At 45.8% G+C, this 20334-nt stretch overlaps 1 protein-coding gene across 2 annotated transcripts in view; it reads left to right on the top strand.

Annotated features, from left to right (window-relative positions):
• Positions 1-20334, top strand: part of LOC130362526 (saccharopine dehydrogenase-like oxidoreductase) — a 121523-nt gene that overhangs the window by 57294 nt on the left and 43895 nt on the right. For both annotated transcript variants that reach the window (XM_056567164.1, XM_056567163.1), the window contains exons 4-5: positions 282-411; positions 2305-2354. In XM_056567164.1, coding sequence (XP_056423139.1) covers positions 282-411; positions 2305-2354 — 180 coding nt within the window. The remainder of the gene's footprint in view (positions 1-281; positions 412-2304; positions 2355-20334) is intronic.

Raw genomic sequence — 20334 nt, 5'->3', positions numbered from 1 at the left:
TTACTGAGGCACCCAGCAAACAAACACCTATTGCATTGTGCATATTTTTTAACAATGGCAGCCTATGGGTGTTATATATCACTGCATGTTGTACTTCAGGACTAATAAACTACATTTATGCCAAATGTACATAACAAATCCAGTGTATAGAACGCTGACAATTATGCACATTGTGAGTGCTATTTTTATTTTTTTTTATGTGCTAGAATTCATATATATATGTATCATTTTGTAGTTGGATATTCCTGCACAATGTTTAATCTCTAATGTTCTCTCAACAGTTCCTGGAATCAATGGTCCTGAAGTATGACGAGCAGGCTGCAGAAAATGGGGTATATATTGTTGGCAGCAGCGGTTTTGATTCCATTCCTGCTGATCTCGGGGTTTTATTTACCAGAAACAGCATACAAGGTAATATGTTACATTTTTGTTTTCATAAATTAAAGATTTTCAAGGACAATATGACTGATGGCCTATCCACACAATAAGCCTAGCCACACATTAATTGCTCATCAGTGGCTGTTTGGTGCCTAACATCCACCACGCAGTGACCAGGACCAGAAGCTTTTCATTGGGGGCTAAGCTGTAGTAACCCTGTGTCACCACTATACAAAGGGCAATGTAAAAACACTGCTCAAAAAAAAAAAAAAGGGAACACTAATAACACATCCTAGATCTGAGTGAATGAACTAATTGTATGAAATACTTTCGTCTTTACATAGTTGAATGAGCTGACAACAAAATCACACAAAAATGATTAATGGAAATCAAATTTATGAACCCATGGAGGTCTAGATATGGAGTCACACTCAAAATCAGAATGGAAAACCACACTACAGGCTGATCCATCTTTTGATGTAATGTTCTTAAAACAAGTCAAAATGAGGCTCAGTAGTGTGTGTGGCCTCCATGTGCCCGTATGACCTCCCTACAAAGCCTGGGCATGCTTCCTGATGGGGTGGCGGATGGTCTCCTGAGGGATGTTCTCCCAGACCTGGAATAAAGCATCCGCCAACTCCTGGACAGTCTGTGGTGCAATGTGGCATTGGTGGATGGAGCGAGACATGATGTCCCAGATGTGCTCAGCCGGATTCATGTCTAAGGAATGGGCGGGCCAGTCCATAGCATCAATGCCTTCCTCTTGCAGGAACTGCTGACACACTCCAGCCACATGAGTTCTAGCATTGTCATGCATTACGAGAAACCCAGGGCCAGCCGCACCAGCATATGGTCTCACAAGGGGTCTGAGAATATCATCTCAGTACCTAATATCAGTCAGGCTACCTCTGGCAAGCATATGGAGGGCTGTGTGCCCCCCCTAAAAAAATGCCACCCCACAACATTACTGACCCACCTCCAAACCGGTCATGCTGGAGGATGTTGTAGGCAGCAGAACATTCTCCACGTCATCTCCATGTGCTCAGTGTGACCCTGCTTTAACCTGAGAAGAGCACAGGGTGCCAGTGGCGAATTTGCCAATCTTGGTGCTCTCTGGCAAATGCCAAACATCCTGCACGGTGTTGAACTGCAAGTACAACCCCCACCTGTGGACGTCGGGCCCTTATACCACCCTCATGGAGTCTTTTTCTGACCGTTTGAGTGGACACATGCACATTTGTGGCATGCTGGAGGTCATTTTGCAGGGCTCTCGCAGAGCTCCTTCTGCTCCTCTGTGCACAAAGGCGGAGGTAGCGGTCCTGCTGCTGGGTTGTTGCCCTCCTACGGCCTCCTCCACGTCTCCTGATGTACTGGCCTGTCTCCTGGTAGCGCCTCCACGCTCTGGACACTACGCTGACAGACACAGCAAACCTTCTTGCCACAGCTCGCATTGATGTGCCATCCTGGATGAGCTGCACTACCTGAGCCATTTGTGTGGGTTGTAGACTTCGTCTCATGGTACCACTAGAGTGAAAGCACAGCCAGAATTCAAAAGTGACCAAAACATGAGTCAGGAAGCATAGAAACTGAGAAGTGGTCTGTGGTCACCACCTGCAGAACCACTCCTTTATTGGGGGGTGTCTTGCTAATTGCTTATAATTTCCACCTGTTGTCTGTTCCATTCGCACAACAGCATGTGAAATTGATTGTCAGTGTTGCTTCCTGAGTGGACAGTGTGATTTCACAGAAGTGTGATTGACTTGGAGTTACATTGTGTTGTTTAAGTGTTCCCTTTATTTTTTTGAGCAGTGTACATGCAGCATATACAGTAAGGATTTTAGCATAACTAGTACCTTATACATTGGATCACGTTGGGTGTAATGTTGATGGTTCTAAAGAAAATACTTTTTTTTTTCTAATTTGCAGGAACCTTGACAGCTGTAGAAAGTTTTTTGTCTTTAAAGTCTGGATCAGAGGTTAGTTTACCAATCCAGAACACTAGGTTAAAAAAAATCACTTAGTTGCCTTGGAATTCTAAGCTAAAACATTTCTGAGCCAGTTTATATGTTTCTGTTTTTATGTTAACCCCTTAATGACATAGGACGTAAAATGTAAGTCTTGATGCTCTGGTACTTACCTCACTAGGACGTACATTTACATCCTGTTCATGCGCGGCAGGTCCCGGCTGCTATCAGTAGGCGATCTAATGATTGCTGTAAATAGTCCCCTATGGGGACATAAAAAGAGTTTTAAAAAGTAAAAAAAAAAGTTTAAAAAGAAATGTGAAAAAGCACCTCCCTCAATAAAAATTTAAATGGCCCCTTTCTCGTTCGGCTCCATTGGGGGACACAGAGACCGTGGGTATATGCTGCTGCCACTAGCAGGCTGACACTAGGCAACAAAAAGAAAGTCGGCCCCTCCCAGCAGGATATACCTTGCCTACAGACTCTGAGCGGTTTTAGCTTAGTGTCTGTTGGAGGCAGACACAGGTCTGGAGTTCTCCAGACCTGGTCTTTTATTTTCTTTTTTTTTTAGTTTAGGGACGTGTATGTAGATTTTTTTTTTCTCCCTTTTAGTTCTCTCTTTTTAGGCATAGCGCTCACTGTTCCCCCATTTGCGAAGAAGGGGCACAGGCATCAAGTTATACACTGTCAACCCCTTCTCGCCACTGGTCTGCGCCTGGGGTTGCACCTTTGGGTCCAGGTCCCCCCTACCCTGCTCGTCTCATTGTCTCAGCCCGGCATAATGCAGGTGTTTGATTAGGGCTGGGCGGTATACCGGTTCATACAGAATACAAAAATTTTTGTGCGGCACAATATGAATTTTTTCCATACCGCAATACCGGTTTGGCCCCTCCCCCTCGGGAATGAATTATCAGCCCAGCGCAGCGCTGTCCCCACATAGGGAAACTAATCATATGTCACCCGCAAGCATTGCCCTCCTCCTCTTAGTTGGGGGCCGCTTGCGATGGAATTCTATACTGTACGCCAGTGGTCTCCAACCTGCGGACCTACAAATGTTGCAAAACTACAATTCCCAGCATGCGCGGACAGCCAACGGCTGTCCGGGCATGCTGAGAGTTGTAGTTTGCAACAGCTGGAGGTCCGCAGGTTTGAGACCATTGCTGTACACTGTATCCCTATGCCCGGGCTGCAAAAGATAAAGAAAATAAACTTTAACTTACCTATGTCGGCCTTACGCTGAGGACGGGAACGTCGGACAGCCGTCAGCCTATCACCGGCCGGAGCGATGTCCCGCCCCGGCCAGTGATAGGTTAAACGCACTGTCATGTAAGAAGCTCTGGCCGGCTTCTTGCATGACAGTGGGCTCAGCCTATCACTGGCCGGGGCGGGACATCGCTCCGGCCGATGATAGGCTGACGGCTGTCCGACGTTCCCGTCCCCAGGAACAGGAACAGCGTGAGGCCGATGTAGGTAAGTTAAAGTTTATTTTCTTTATATTTTGCAGCCCAGGCATAGGGATACAGTGTACAGCAGTGGTCTCAAACCTGCGGACCTCCAGCTGTTGCAAAACTACAACTCCCAGCATGCCCGGACAGCCAACGGCGTTGTTTTGCAACATCTGGAGGTCCGCAGGTTGGAGACCACTGGCGTACAGTATAGAGTTCCATCGCCAGCGGCCCCCAACAAATGTGAGTAGTACCCCGCTGGGCTGATAATTAATTGGGGGGAGCAGAACAGCGCTGGCGGGTAACATGATTTGGTGGGGGTGGAAGAAATACAGTTATATACCGTGGAACCGCCATAAGTTACAAAAATACCGTGATACACATATTTGGTCATACCGCCCAGCTCTAGGTTTAATAGCTGGCTGAAGAACTCCAGTAGGTACGTTTTCCCGGGACAGGATCTCTCTATTCCGGACCGAGTGCCGGCTCTTCACACTACAGCCTGCTTCTCCTCTCCATCTGAGGGACACAGACACCGGGTGAGACTGCTCCGTTTTCTTTTTTCTATCTTCCTCTTTGCTTGCACCTATGTCCGAACCCAGACCCGACCCCCCCCCCCCCCCCACCACCACCACCAGACAGGTCACTGCGGCACTAGTCACTTATTACTCTTGTGTGGGCTGCAAAACTAAAGTCCCTGGTGGTACTGCTGAACCCATCTGTCCTGCCTGCACCACTGCGTGCCCCGGCCCTCCTGGTACTAACTCCCAGGGTGTCCCACTGGAACCTGTGGGCTCTGCTTCCTTCCCTCCCCGGAATGGGTTTCCTCACTTTCTGTCGATTTCCGACCTGTCATTGTTTTCCCGTTCCTTGGTGACTGCATTGGAGAGATCTTCCTTATGCCAGACCTCCAGAGAGGCTCGCTCCCTTTCCCCTCTGGGTGTTCTCTTCTGGCTCTTCTCCGGAATCTGGAGCTCGGACAGGCGCTTTCCTCATGGGTCTCACTTCTCCTCCCTGGCCCCCCGGGAAACGCCCTTGCTCTAGGGGTCGCTCTTCTGGTTGCTGTCCTAGGTCTCCAGGTCTGCGTGCCAGGTCTGCCTCGCCTTCATCTAAGGCTGCTTCCACCCGCTTCCATTCTCCTGGGGAGCTTGAAGATGAGGTGTCAGGTTCAGCCTCTGATCCAGAGGTCCAAGCTAGCGTTTCTGACATGGTTGACAACTTGGTTTCAGACATTAGGGACATCTTTCACCTAGAGGACCCCGGGACTTCGGACCCAGCTCCAGAAGTTTCCTTTCATCGCTCCCGTCGCTCTCCTAAGGTATTCAGCTCTCATGCTGAATTTGACACCTTACTAGAAACGGCATGGAAGCATCCAGATAAACGCTTTCAGGGGACTACGTAGGTTCAGGCGCAGTTTCCCTTTGCCCAGGACCTTATTGCGAAATAGACGTCACTGGCGGCTGTGGATCCCATGGTTTCCCATCTGTCGAAATCGACTGCTCTACCATTGTCGGATTTAGCATCCTTTAAGGACCCGGCGGACAAGAGGATTGAGAATCTGGCCAAGTTCGCTTTTGAAGCGGTGGGTTCATCCTTGCTTCCTCCCTTTCCTTCTGCTTGGGTGTCCAAAGCCCTTTCTATCTGGGCTTCCCAGCTCCGCCAGGGCATTTTGTCTGGGGCCCCAATGGAAGATTTGGGGGATCTTGCACTGCAACTCTCCAATGCTGGAGACTACTTGTGTTGTGCTCTGCTTCCCTGCAGTCTGCCCGTTGTAGGGCTTTTGCCACAGGTAACCTGGTGGTGATTCGTCGTTCCATGTGGCTCAAGGCCTGGGACGCCAATGCCGCTTCCAAGAAATCTCTCACTGAGCTTCCTTTCTCCGGGACCCGACTCTTTGGGAAACACCTGGATGAGATTATCTCCAAGGCTACTGAGGTAAGAGCTCCTTATTACCGCAGAACAAGTCTCGCCAAACAAGTCTCTTCCCACAGGAAGTCAACCTCCTTTCGGCCCTTTCGGTCTTTTGGCTCGGGCCGGGCCACCAGACTGGTGCCCTCACAGGATAGGAAGGCTCCTTCCTTCAAGGCTTGCCTCTCCTGGAAGTCAAATAACCGTTCCGGACATTTTGCAGCCAAGTCGGTCACCCGTAAGCCTCCCTCCACCTGAAGGGACATCCCCACCCAGACATTCTTTTCGAGTGGGAGGTCAATTGTCTCTGTCCTGGGATGTTTGGATTGCCCACGTGCAGGACTCTTGGGTCCGAGAGGTCGTTTCCGACGGCTATCGGAACGAGTTTGCTTCCCTTCCAAGGGGCCTGCTTTTTTTGATCTCGCTCTCCTTCCTTGGCGGAGGCAGCTTTTCGGGTAGTGCTTCAGACCTTTCTCTCTCAGGGAGTGATCGTCCCAGTTCCTCCCAAGGAGCGTTTTTCGGGGTTCTATTCAAACCTGTTCGTTGTCCCCAAGGTTATGTCCGCCCGATCTTCGATCTGAAGCTCCTCAACCGCCACCTACTCCTGCGTCATTTCCATATGGAGTCTCTCTGTTCTGTCGTGGCATCCATGGGTCAAGGGGAGTTTCTTTCCTTGGTGGATATCCTAGACGCTTACCTTCACATCCCAATTTTTCATCAGCGCTATCGCCACTTCGCCGTTCCGGAGGGCTCCCATGATCCCCTACCTGGGCGACCTCCTGGTCAATGCTCCAACCAGGGACCCGAATCAGGAGAGTCTCCTTCTCACTCTTCAGACTTGTTTCGGCTGGGTGGTCAATCAGAACAAGTCCAACCTGATTCCCACCCAGTCTCTGATCTTCTTGGGACTCCAGTTCGACACGGCGACCACCCTTATTCGGCTCCCGCTGGACAAGCGCCGCGCTCTGTCAACAGGAGTTCTTCTTCTCCGTCGTCCTGTTCCAGTTTCAATTTGGTTCTGCATGGAAGTCCTGGGTCGGATGGTGGCGGCAATGGAGACCGTTCCCTTCACCCAGTTTCATTGTCGACCTCTTCAACTTTTTCTTCTGTCCCGGTGGGACAAGTCTCCGCTATTCCTCAATCACAGGATTATTCCTCCCCCCTCCCTAGGACTCGCCAGTCCCTCCTGTGGTGGCTTCGGTCTCCTCTTCTTCGACAGGGGTGATCTTTCCTGCCCCTCCACTGGCAGGTCATCACGACGGATGCCAGTCTCAGCTATGTGGGGGGGGGGGTAGTTTTCAGGGATCGGACGGTCCAGGGCCGTTGGTCCTCCCAGGAAGCTCTTCTCCCCATCAACATCCTGGAACTTAGGGCAATTTACCTTTGCCTCCGCCATTGGGAGCACCTTCTCCAGTACCATCCTGTTCGTGTCCATTTGGACAACTATATGTCAATTGCCAGGGCGGCACTTGCAGCCCTGCAGTGATGGCCGAGGTCTCCAGGATTCTGCTCTGGGCAGAACTGAAAATTCTTGGGGATTCACATCCCGGGGGTGGAAAATTGGGAGGCGGACATCCTCAGTTGCCACAACCAGAAAGTTCCTTGCTTCGTCGTGAAGTCCTGAGATCCTTTGGCCCTAGCTGTAGACACCTTAGTGATTCCCTGGTCACACTTTGTCCTCCCCTATCTCTTCCCTCCTCTTCCTCTCCTTCCCAGGGAAACTCAAAGCGGAGGGTCATTCTCGTGGCTCTGGACTGGCCCTGGGGCACATGGTTCGCCGACGTGGTTCGCTTAATGGCCAATGTACCACTGCCCCTCCCAGTTTGTCCAGACCTGCTCTCTCAAGGAATTTACTGTCATGCATCTGACGGCGTGGCGGTTGAATCCGTGGTTCTAAAGGCCAGGGGGTTCTCTCCCCAGGTGATCTGCACAACGATCAGGGCACGCAAGGCTTCCACTGCGAAGATTTATCAACATACTTGGCGGTCCTACTTTCGATGGTGTGAGTCTCAATCCTTCTCCCCAGTTGTTTTCTCCCTTCTACGCTTCCTTTCCTTTTTACGGTCTCTGGACTGGAACAACGCTTGGCTCTCAGTTCCCTTAAATGGACGTTGTCACCAACTTTATTTTTTGATATGTTGTAGTACTTATGTACTACAACATATCTCTAATATACTTTTATTGTTTTTTTTTTTTATTAAAAAGGTTTAATTTACATTTAAAAACCGGCCACTGAAAAAGGACTGATTTTGGAGTGGCAATCAGTTTGGAGTGGCTGCACTCGCTCCCTGCCAGTCAATCAGACAGGCGGGAGCGAGCGCATTGGCTCCCCGGCCACTGGCTGGTAGGCCACTCCTCCCGCTCATCGCCGCCGCCTCGTTGCCGCCGCTGTCCCTGCACGCCCGCTGCCAGACTCTGCATTAACTGCAAGTGTAATGAGGGCACAGGGTATGCGGGGCGGGGGTTGTGGGGGGGGGGGGAGTGAACGGGCTAGTGCCCTAGCGGGGGGGGGGGGGGGGGGGGGGGAAATGGGCTAGCAAAAAAAAAAAGGATGGTGGGAGCTACCCTTTAAGGGTCAGGTGTCTGCTCTCCATTCTCTTTCAGCACCCCCTGGCGTCCGACCCTCACATCTGCACTTTTCTGCAGGGTGTTGCTCATGCAACTCCGCCGTACAGATCCCCTACTCCTCCGTGGGATCTGGATCTGGTTCTCAGTGTTTTGCAGGGTACTCCCTTTGAACCTCTCCGGGACGTTTCTCTTCATGTGCTTTCCTGGAAGGTGGTCTTCCTCATTGCAGTCACTTCCATTAGGAGAGTATCAGAACTGGCGGCCCTTTCCTGCGGTTCCCCCTACCTGGTCTTGCACTAGGACAAAGTTGTTTACCGTCTGGTCCCATCTTTTTTGCCTAAGATGGTCTCCGCCTTTCACCTAAATGAGGATATCGTCCTTTTGCCCACCTCCATCCGATCCCAGGGAACGGTTGCTTCATGGTCTTTAAGTGGTTTGGGCCGTTCGGATTTACCTTTCGGTCACTTCATCCTTTTGCCAGTTTGACTTTTTCTTTGTGCTTACGGGGGGTCGTCGTAAGGGATTTCCTGCTTCGAAGGCGACCATTTTGTGGTGGATCCCTTCTGCCATCTCGGAAGCTTGCCGCTGAAAAGGGAAGACTCAGCCTTTCCGGGTCTCAGCTCATTCCACTCGTTCCGACGGGGCCTCCTGGGCTCTCCGCAACAGGGCTTCGGCCTTGCAAGTCTGTAAGGCAGCTACCTGGTGCACACTTTTGTGTCCGCTGATGCTGGTTTGGGTTGCAAGGTGTTGCAGGGGACTGTGGTCCGGCCTTTCACCTGAGTTGCTTGGGTTCTCTCCCACCCACGGTCTCTGTGTCCCCCAGTAGAGCCGAATGAGAAAAGTAGATTTTTATGCTTACCGTAAAATCTTTCTCGGAGGATCAATTGGGGGACACAGCACCCACCCATTTGTTCTGGTGTCCTTGGTTCAGTTGTCTGTCCGATGGTTGGTTCGGTTATTTTTTTTGTCTGTGGTTTCCTCGGACAGTTACTGTCTGTGGTTTCCTCGGACAGTTACTGTTTTATCTTTCCAATTCCAATCCTATCCTACTGCTTTGGGGCTAAACTCATAGGTCAGAGTCTGTAGACTGGGTATATCCTGTTGGAAGGGGCCGACTTTTTGTTGCCTAGTATCAGCAGCATATACCCACGGTCTTTGTGTCCCCTCAATGGATCCTCCAAGAGAGAGGTTTTACGGTAAGCATAAAAATCCACTTTTTTCCCATTTCATCCCAAAAAGCGTGTAAAAAAATAAATAAGAAACATGTTTGTATTGCCGCGTGCGAAAATGTCCAAACTTTTATATTAATGATCCTGTACGGTGAACAGCGTAAATTGCTGCATTTTTTTGACATCACATTCCATAATAATTAATAAAAAGTGATTAAAAAGTTATGCAAAAGTGGTACCGAGAAGAAGTTCAGATCACAGCGCAACAAATTAGCCCTCATACAGCCCCGTATATGGAAAAAATGAGATAGTTATAGGTGGTCCAAGTAGTGATTTTAAACATACTAATTTTGTTTAAAAAGTTTTGAGATTTTTTTTTTTTTAGAGCTGCACAATAATTAAAAAAAAGCATATAGCATGGAAATAATTTTAATCGTATTGACCCACAAAAGTCATTTTTACCCTAAAGTGTACAGTGTGAAAACAAAACATTCCAAAATTTGCTAAATTCCGGGTTTTCTTTTCAATTTCCTCACACAAATAATAATTTTTTGTTGCGCCATACATTTTATGGTAAAATGATTGATGTCATTATGATGAAAAGATAAAAGTTATGATTTTAAGACGGCGATGAGGAAAAATGAAAATGCGACTTTTCACCGCATCCAGTCAGCTAAACTTCTCACCTACCGATATATCTTCCACCATGCACGGATGACGCAGGAAAGCTGTTAATCAAGCCAAACTGATTAAATTCTACTTTTCCTGAGATGCGGGAGAAAATCAAGATGGCCCGGTGGAGGAGAGGGTTAATCACCATCGCAAACCGCTTCCTCGGTTTCGTCTCACAGGTCTCCACAACCCAACTTGAGACGTTACACCTCAGATTCCGCGCGGTTCTCCCTACCTGCCAGATCCAGCCGACAGCATCCAGCCACAGACCGCAGCGCAGCTGGGAGTCTGGTGAGTGATGACCCGTCTTCATCCCCCATCGCCTCTGTCGCGGCCTCCTCTCACTCATGCAGCCCGCTGAAACAACGTCCCCGTCTAGATGAGACTGGGGTTGTGCTGCCACAGGCTCACTGGGAGGGGAAGAGGCTCTTCTCTAATTGCCGGTCTCTAATGCAGTCTTAACGGACTCCACCATGAAAGATATGTTGCTAATGCAGCGCATTACTGCGTGACATTCATGCTATAATTGCACTGCTACGCACTGCATTAGATAAAATAGTGGGCAGAGTGGACCATATTGAAGTGAAGTTTGCCCACAACAGGCTTATCCAAAATAATAGGCCATTTTTTTTTTTTTTTTTTTTTTTTTTTTTTTTGCTGTTCTGGCACCATAGGGGCTTCTTAAATGTGACATGCCCCCCAAAAACCATTTCAGAAAAACTCACTCTACAAAATCCCACTGTCACTCCTTCCGTTCTCAGCCCTCTAGTGCATCCACAGAGCACTTGATATACACATATGAGTTATTTCCTTACTCAAGAAAAATTGGGTTACACATTTTAGGAAGATTTCTCTCCTTTCACCCCTTGTAAAAATTCAAAAACTGGGTCTACAAGAACATGCCAGTGTAAAAAATGAAGATTTTGAATTTTCTCCTTCAATTTGCTGCTATTCCTGTGAAACACCTAAAAGGTTAACAAACCTTTTGAATATCATTTTGAATACTTTTAGGGGTGCAGTTTTTTTTTATAATGTGGCAATTTATGGAGTATTTCTAATAAGAAGGCCCTTTAAATCCACTTCAAAATTTAGTGAAAAATTGGAAAACTGCTGCTATACTTTGAAGCCCTCTGATGTCTTCCAGAAGTAAAAACATGTCTGTATAATGCCAACATAAAGTATGTGCAGAAAAGGAAAAAAGAAAGGAAACAAAGGGGGCGCTATCTAAGTGCCGTAAATGGTGGTAATCGCAAAGAATGTAAATTTGCGCATACAGGAATTATGGAGCCAAATTAAAGTGTGTGTTAACACACTCACCTTCTAGTGTTGTGCAAGCTCAGGCACAACACTGATGTGGGCTTTCTGAGTGCATGCACTCTAGACGTTCTCCTCTGGGCTGCCAAGCATCTATCCCGATACTCCGTGGTGTCGGTCTGGTAGATAGTGGTGTGGATGCTGGATGACCTCGGCAAGGTGCTTGTCCAGTCCTGGTAAAAACGGCGATGCTTCTCTGAGGCGCCTCCAGATGCGTAGATGCTTCAACTCCCGACCCAGGTGGGGGTTGAAGAAGGAGGAAGATACGGGAGCAATTGAAAGTTTTTAAAAGCTTTATTCAGACGACGCGTTTCGCAAGGGGTCCCTTGCTTCATCAGGTCATGCCCTGATGAAGCAAGGGACCCCTTGCGAAACGCGTCGTCTGAATAAAGCTTTTAAAAACTTTCAATTGCTCCCGTATCTTCCTCCTTCTTCAACCCCCACCTGGGTTGGGAGTTGAAGCATCTACGCATCTGGAGGCGCCTCAGAGAAGCATCGCCGTTTTTACCAGGACTGGACAAGCACCTTGCCGAGGTCATCCAGCATCCACACCACTAGCCAACATAAAGTAGACATATTGTATATGTGAATCAATATATAATTTATTTGGAATATCCATTTTCCTTTATGAGCAGAGAGCTTCAAAGTAAAAAAAAAAATCTATTTTTTCATAAAATTTTTGAATTTTTGAATTGATGCAAATATCGACAACATTTTACCACTAACATAAAGTAGAATATGTCACGAAAAAACTCTTAGAATCAGAATGAAAAGTAAAAGCATCCCAGAGTTATTAATGCTTAAAGTGACAGTGGTCAGATGTGCAAAAAAATGGCCGGGTCCTATAGTGAAAATTGGCTTGATGCTTAAGGGGTTAATATCTAAATGTATAGATCCCCTTGGCAGGTATGTAAACAGCGGCTTATGCTCCCAACACCACACAATTAATATTCTTCCACAAACTCATGAGGCAGATCAACAAAGTAAGGCAAGGGAAATTACTTATTTGTGGAGATTTTAATATTACTCCAGATCCCACAATTGTGACACCACCCACACACAACACAGGACATCAGCTTCCTTATCATCAGCTTTATGAAGGGAAGAACTATATGATGTCTGGCATATCCACAATGCTTCTACACGTGATTACATGCACCACTCTGGAGTCCACAACGTTTACTCCCAAATAGAGCTGTTCCTTAATGACAGATTCCTGTTACCTTCCATTATAGTTGCAACCATTTAAAATATTAACCTCTTCAGGATGCAGGGCGTATGGATACGCCCTGCATTCCGAGTCCTTAAGGACGCAGGGCGTATCCATACGCCCGTGGTAATTCCGGTCCCCACTGCTAGCCGGTTGGGGACCGGAGCCGGATGCCTGCTGAAATCGTTCAGCAGGCATCCCGGCATATCGCCCAGGGGGGTCATCATGCCCCCCCATGTCGGCGATGGCCGCAGATCGCTGGACAATTCAGTCCAGCGATCTGCGGCGATTCCGGGTCAATCGGGTCTCCAGTGACCCGGTGACCCGGAATTACTGGCTGATCGAACAGCCATAGCCAGCAGGGGTGAGGTGGCACTGGTGCCACCTCACGATCGCCCTGATTCGTTGGCCGGTGTCACTCCCGCAACCAGCTCTGCCCCTCTTCCGGAGGACGTGGTGCGGGACGTGGACCCCGGGAGCTGGGGACCCCGATCCCCGGCGTCAATGTTGGGATCGGGGCCCCAGCGGCGACGGCGGCGAGGGACTGACCTGCAGCGTGGATCGTTGGTGGTGAGTGACAGCCTCCTGCTGTTGCTTAGCAACAGCTCCCAGCATGCAGAAAGGGCATGCTGGGAGCTGAAGTTATGCAACAGCAGGAGCCAGACCACCACAACTCCCAGCATTCCCTTATGGGCATGCTGGGACTTATAGTTTTGCAACAGCTGGAGGCACATTTTTTCTATGGAAAAGTGTACCTTCAGCTGTTGTATAACTACAACTCCCAGCTTGCACAAACAGCTAAAGTGCATGCTGGGAGTTGTAGTGGTGCATCTGCTGGTTGCATAACTACAACTCCCAGCATGCCCGTTGGCTGTCGGTGACTGCTGAGAGTTGTAGTTTTGCAACAGCTGAAGGCACACTGGTTGTGAAACTCAGAGTTCTTTTTTACCTAACTCAGTGTTTCACGACCGGTGTGCCTCCAGCTGTTGCAAACTACAACTCCCAGCAGTCACAGTACACCATGCACCGTACATGCTGGGAGTTGTAGTTTTGCAACAGCTGGAGGCACACTGGTTGTGAAACACTGAGTTAGGTCACAAACTCAGTGATACATAACCAGTGTGCCTACAGCTGTTGCAAAACTAAAACTCTCAGCATGTACAGTCTGTCAGCGCATGCTGGAAGTTGTAGTTTTGCAACAGCTGGATGCCCCCCCCCCCCCCCCCCAATGTGAATGTACAGGGTACACTCACATGGGCGGAGGTTTACAGTAAGTATCCGGCTGCAAGTTTGAGCTGCGGCAAATTTTGTGCCGCAGCTCAAACTGCCAGCGAGAAACTACTGTGAACCCCCGCCCATGTGACTGTACCCTAAAAACACTACACTACACTACCACAAAATAAAATAAAAAGTAAAAAACACTACATAAACACATACCCCTACACAGCCCCCCTCCCCTCCCCAATAAAAATGAAAAACGTCTGGTACCCCACTGTTTCCAAAACGGAGCCTCCAGCTGTTGCAAAACAACAACTCCCAGTATTGCCGAACAGCCGTTGACTGTCCAAGCATGCTGGGAGTTTTACCCCTTGTAAAAATTCAAAAATTGGGTCTACAAGAACATGCGAGTGTAAAAAATGAAGATTGTGAATTTTCTCCTTCACTTTGCTGCTATTCCTGTGAAACACCTAAAGGGTTAAAATGCCGACTGAATGTCATTTTGAATACTTTGGGGGGTGTAGTTTTTATAATGTGGTCATTTATGGGGTATTTCTAAGATGAAGACCCTTCAAATCCACTTCAAACCTGAACTGGTCCCTGAAAAATAGTGAGTTTGGAAATTTTGTGAAAAATTGGAAAATTGCTGCTGAACTTTGAAGCCCTCTGATGTCTTCCAAAAGTAAAAACACATCAATTTTATGATGCAAACTTAAAGTGGACATATTGTATATGTGAATTAAAAAAAATTATTTGGAATATCCATTTTCCTTACAAGCAGAGAGCTTCAAAGTTAGAAAAATGCAAAACTTTTCATCAAATTTTGGGATTTTTTACCAAGAAAGGATGCAAGTTACCACAAAATTTTACCACTATGTTAAAGTAGAATATGTCACGAAAAAACTATCTCGGAATCAGAATGATAACTAAAAGCATTCCAGAGTTATTAATGTTTAAAGTGACAGTGGTCAGAATTGCAAAAAACGGCCGAGTCCTTAAGGTGAAAAAGGGCTAAGTCCTTAAGGGGTTAAGTGGTCTGACAAAGCTGCAATTACTTTGGAAGTGTCAGAATCTACAAACTCCTTCCCCACGTATATTTGTTGGAGTAATCCTTTCCTTCTTTCCCACCCTGCATATAAAGAATGTATCTCATCAGATTTAAGAGTTTTTACATAACTCCTCCCCAGATATATCCCCTATAATTCTGTGGAACGCTACAAGGCATTTATTCAGGATCTTAGGGGGCACTTGCTGACCATTTATGAAAAAGCTTTTAGAAAGACAAAAGCACTTTTTTACTCTCAAAATAACAAAGCAGGCAAGCTTTGGTGGCACGCTTGAAAGCCAGTCATGACAAATGCAGGATCCCCTATCTCTTCCATCCAATTACACAAGTTATGAATTCAAATAGAGAAAACAGACATGGTTGCACATCCACAACAAGCACAATGATCTAATGCTTCTCAGCAACATTTCTTAAACTAACAGGTCGTTAGTGTACTTTATGATCATGAAGTGCAAGCCCGCTAGCCACGTCACGGCCACCTGTAAATAGCGGGTTCCTAGCTTAAAATGGCTTATCACTGAGTGGCGACAACCACTGCCGCAACACTAGTGCCCACAGGGGGAATGATCCACTGGCAGAGCAGCCCCAATGCCACTCAAACCAGTCCCAGGGCCGCACCTCCCCACAGACACTGCACCGCAGCAGCAATGGATAGTGGATAAGATGTCTCACCGCGGGAGTCCCGCCGCTGGGGACCCCCGCCGCTGGGGACCCCCGCAATCTTGTATTCGCCACCCACCTGTTTGAGCTGGATGCAGCGGTGCCAGCTCACAAACAGCCGGGTAGCGACCACGGGGCCGGAGTATCGTGACGTCATGATACTCCTGCCCCGTGGTCGCCACCCGGCTGTTTGTGAGCTGGCACCGCGGCGTGCAGCTCAAACAGGTGGGTGGCGAATACATGATTGCGGGGGTCCCTAGCGGCGGGACCCCCACGGTGAGACATCTTATCCCCTATCCTTTTTATAGGGGATAAGATGTCTCAGGGCCAGAGTACCCCTTTAATCCTTCCAATAATTATCAGCTGCTGAAGTTGAGTTGTTCTTTTCTGTCTGACAACAGTGCTCTCTACTGACACCTCTTCCTGTCTCGAGAACTGCACAGAGTAGGAGAAGTTTGCTATGGGGATTTGCTTCTACTCTGGACAGTTCCCGAGACAGGTTTCATCAGAGAGCACTTAGACAGAAAAGAACAACTCAACTTCAGCAGCTCATAAATACTGAAAGGATTAAGATTTTTTACTAGAAGTAATTTCAAATCTTTTTACAGTGACCGCGGGGCTGTAAGTGTTATGACAGAGGGAGGGGGCTCCCTCTGTCTCCTTTGCAGCACCCTGCATCGCGATCGCGGGGTGCTGTGTGTAATACGCGGCTGGCCGGGGGGGGGTGTAATACGCGGCTGGTTCACTTCACTCCCGACAGTTTAACCCTTACAGCCGCGGTCAGAAGTGACTGCGCACTGTAAGGAGTTCTGACAGAGGGAGGGGGCTCCCTCTGTCTCTCCTGCAGCACCCCGGAGCATCGCGGGGTGCTGCTGCATCCCTGGGCAGCCGGGGGTCCTATAAAGACCCCCAGGTCTGCCCTGGGTATTGCCTGTAGGACGTGCCAGAAGCACGTCCTGATATGCTGCCCGCTAGTAAAAATTGACAGGCATATAACTGCAATGCTTTGGAATACTTCCAAAGCATTAAAAAGTGTAAAAATAAATAAAAATGTAATAAGTGTAAAAAAGTGTAAAACAAAAAAAAAAAAAGAAAAATACATTTATTAAATGAATCCAATTAAAAAAAATGCATAATGTGTAGGATCGCCAATAACTTGTAGGGGTGTGGTATATAAATGGGGTCACTTGTGGGGGTGGGGGTACTGTTCTGCCCTGAAAGCCAAATGGCGCTCCTCGCCTTCTGAGTCCTACCACACGGCCAAGGAACCATATATGGCCTAAGCGGGGGTATTTCCGAACATGGGACAAGCAGCTAAATAAAATATAGGGTGCATTTCTTTCAATATCAGAAGTGATGTACAAAAAATATGTCCCACAAATGATGCATTTGTGAAAAAAAGCTAGTTTTGATTTTTCAACACTGACTTTGTAATAATTCCTGCCAAAAAACTATGGTATTAAAATACTCACTGTACCCCCTAGCGGATACCTTGTGGGGTCTAGTTTTTAAAATGGTGTCATTCGGGGGGGGGGGGGGGGGTCCCATGTTCTACTACTTCTCAGTTACTGCAAACCTTGCTTAGCACATAAAAATAAGATGTACTTTTCAAATTTTCAAAATGTCAAGTAAATTTGTCAGTCCTCTAATACATCTAAAATGTGAATAATAATAATAATAATTTAAAAAAAGTAGACATATGAAAATAAAGTAGACATATGAAATCATAATTTTTAATAAAAAAAATAAACATTATGTATAAATATATGCAACCTATTAACGTCAAAATAACAAAAAATCTTCTTTTTTTCAAAAATTTCACGGTTTCTTGCATTGTAAATAAAAAAATACATATGATATCGATTAACTTTTACTATTTTCATGTAGTACAACTTGTGACAAAAAAAAAACAATGTCAGAGCTGTGCCGCGCGGCTAAAAGCAAAACCGAAAGTGGCCGGCTAGCTTAGTCGGGCTGTTCGGGATAGCCGCGGCTAATCGCGGCATCCCAAACAGCTGACAGGACAGCGGGAGGGCCCCTACCTGCCTCCTCGCTGTCCGATCGCCGAATGACTGCTCAGTGCCTGAGATCCAGGCATGAGCAGTCATGCGGCAGAATCGTTGATCACTGGTTTCTTATGAGAAACCAGGGATCAATGATGAAGATCAGTGTGTGCAGTGTTATAGGTCCCTATGGGACCTATAACACTGCAAAAAAAAAAGTGGAAAAAAAAGTGAATAAAGATCATTTAACTCCTCCCCTATTAAAAGTTTGAATCACCCCCCTTTTCCAATAAAAAAAAAAAAAAACACCGTGTAAATAAAAATAAACATGGTATCACTGCGTGCGGAAATGTCCGAATTATAAAAATATATAATGAATTAAACCGCTCGGTCAATGGGCGCAAAAAAATTCCAAAGTCCAAAATAGTGCATTTTTGGTCACTTTTTATATCATTTAAAAATGAATAAAAAGCGATCAATAAGTCCTATCAATGCAAAAATGGTACCGTTAAAAATTTCAGATCACGGTGCAAAAAATGAGCCCTCATACCGCCCCATACACGGAAAAATAAAAAAGTTGTAGGGGTCAGAAGATGACAATTTTAAACGTATTAATTTTCCTGCATGTAGTTATGATTTTTTCCAGAAGTCCGACAAAATCAAACCTATATAAGTAGGGTATCATTTTAATCGTATGGACCTACAGAATAAAGATAAGGTGTCATTTTTACCGAAAAATGTACTACGTGGAAACGGAAGCCCCCAAAAGTTACAAAACTGCGTTTTTTTTTAAATTTTGTCGCACAATGATTTATTTTTTTTCCGTTTCACGGTAGATTTTTGGACAAAATGACTGACGTCATTACAAAGTAGAATTGGTGGCGCAAAAAATAAGCCATCATATGGATTTTTAGGTGCAAAATTGAAAGAGTTATGATTTTTTAAAGGCAAGGAGCAAAAAACGAAAATGCAAAAACGGAAAAAACCCCGGTCCTTAAGGGGTTAATTAGCTTGGTCCTTAAGGGGTTAACCACCATTCACCTAGCTAGCAACAAAAAAGATTAAAATTCTTCTATGATTCCCTTCTCCATAATCACACTTTCTGCAAATTTCATCCCCTTCGCAGTTGGTAAACAGATTTAGGCATCACCTTGACTTTCAAAATGATACATCAACACTTTAAATGCTCATCTCATGTTGAATCAGCGGTTAAGACAACCCTCAGGAGGTATTACACACCTGACACATTATCCGTTATGTATAATACAGCTTCTAATCGGTGCTGGAGTGGATGCGGTGGTAAAGGAACGCTTTTCCACATCCTTTGGAGTTGCCCTGTGATCAGACCTTACTGGGATAAATGTAAGGCATTTTTGAGAGAATTAGTGCCATATGATATACCTTGGGTCCCTCAATTAACCCTCTTATTCATGGGTATTAATGTTATTCCAAGTAAATTCAGAGCTTTTGTGTGTTTGTTATGCATAACGTAAAAATTGTTTACTTAGATTTTGGAAATCAGCTACTATTCCTGAGTTTACAGAAGTCATTGCTTCACTTAACACCACCTTTTCCTACAGAGAAAGGCATTGCCTTAGGTAACGGAACATACGATCATTTTCTTAATAAATGGTTCACCTGGGCTAATTCATGTTACTGTTCACAACCGTAATTCCAATAGCCTCTTTTATGCAATTTTTTCCCAGAAATGTACAATTATTTCTGATTTGCGCTAGTAACCTACGAATTCCACAGGTGGATAACCTAATGTAAACATCTATTATTATATTATTTACTTTAAAATGGTCATTGCTTTTATTCTACAGGCTTGCTTATTTCATATGAGTGTTTGCCTTGATTGAATAGAAGCAGATTGAGAAAAAAAAAAACAGTTTTGACATTTTATTTGTTATACCGGGTATGCCTGGTTTATGTTGTAAAATTTTAAAACCAATAAAAAAAAAACGATTGAAATGAAAATGCAAAAATAAAATTGGTTGTGTCCTTAACCCCTTAAAGACCGGGGTTTTTCCGTTTTTGCACTTTCGTTTTTTCCTCCTTACCTTTTAAAAATCATAACCCTTTCAATTTTGCACCTAAAAATCCATGTGATGGCTTATTTTTTGCACCACTAATTCTACTTTGCAGTAACATCAGTCATTTTACCCAAAAATCTACAGCGAAACAGAAAAAAATCATTGTGCGGCGAAATTGAAGAAAAAACGCCAATTTGTAACTCTTGGGGGCTTCTGTTTCTACATAGTAAATTTTTCAGTAAAAATGACAGCTGATCTTTATTCTGTGGGTCCATACAATTAAAATGATACTCTACTTGTATAGGTTTGATTTTGTATTACTTCTGGAAAAAATCATAACTACATGCACGGAAATTTATATGTTTAAAATAGTCATCTTCTGACCCCTATAACTTTTTTATTTTTCTGCGTATGGGGCAGTATGAGGGCTCATTTTTTGTGCCGTGATATGAAGTTTTTAGCGATTTCATTTTTGTATTGATCAGACTTTTTGATCCCTTTTTATTCATTTTTTCATGATATAAAAAAACAACCAAAAATACGTTATTTTGGACTTTGGAATTTTTTTGCGCGTACACCATTGACCGTGCGGTTTAATTAATGATCTATTTTTATAGTTCGGACATTTACACACGCGGCGATACCACATATGTTTATATTTATTTTTATTTACATGGTGTTTTTTTTTTTTTATGGGAAAAGGGGGGTGATTTGAACTTTTAT

Source organism: Hyla sarda, chromosome 3 (assembly GCF_029499605.1).
Source record: "Hyla sarda isolate aHylSar1 chromosome 3, aHylSar1.hap1, whole genome shotgun sequence".
Taxonomy (NCBI): Eukaryota; Metazoa; Chordata; class Amphibia; order Anura; family Hylidae; genus Hyla; species Hyla sarda.
Note: the sequence above shows the minus strand (reverse complement) of the source record. Positions and strands in the feature narration are given on the sequence as shown.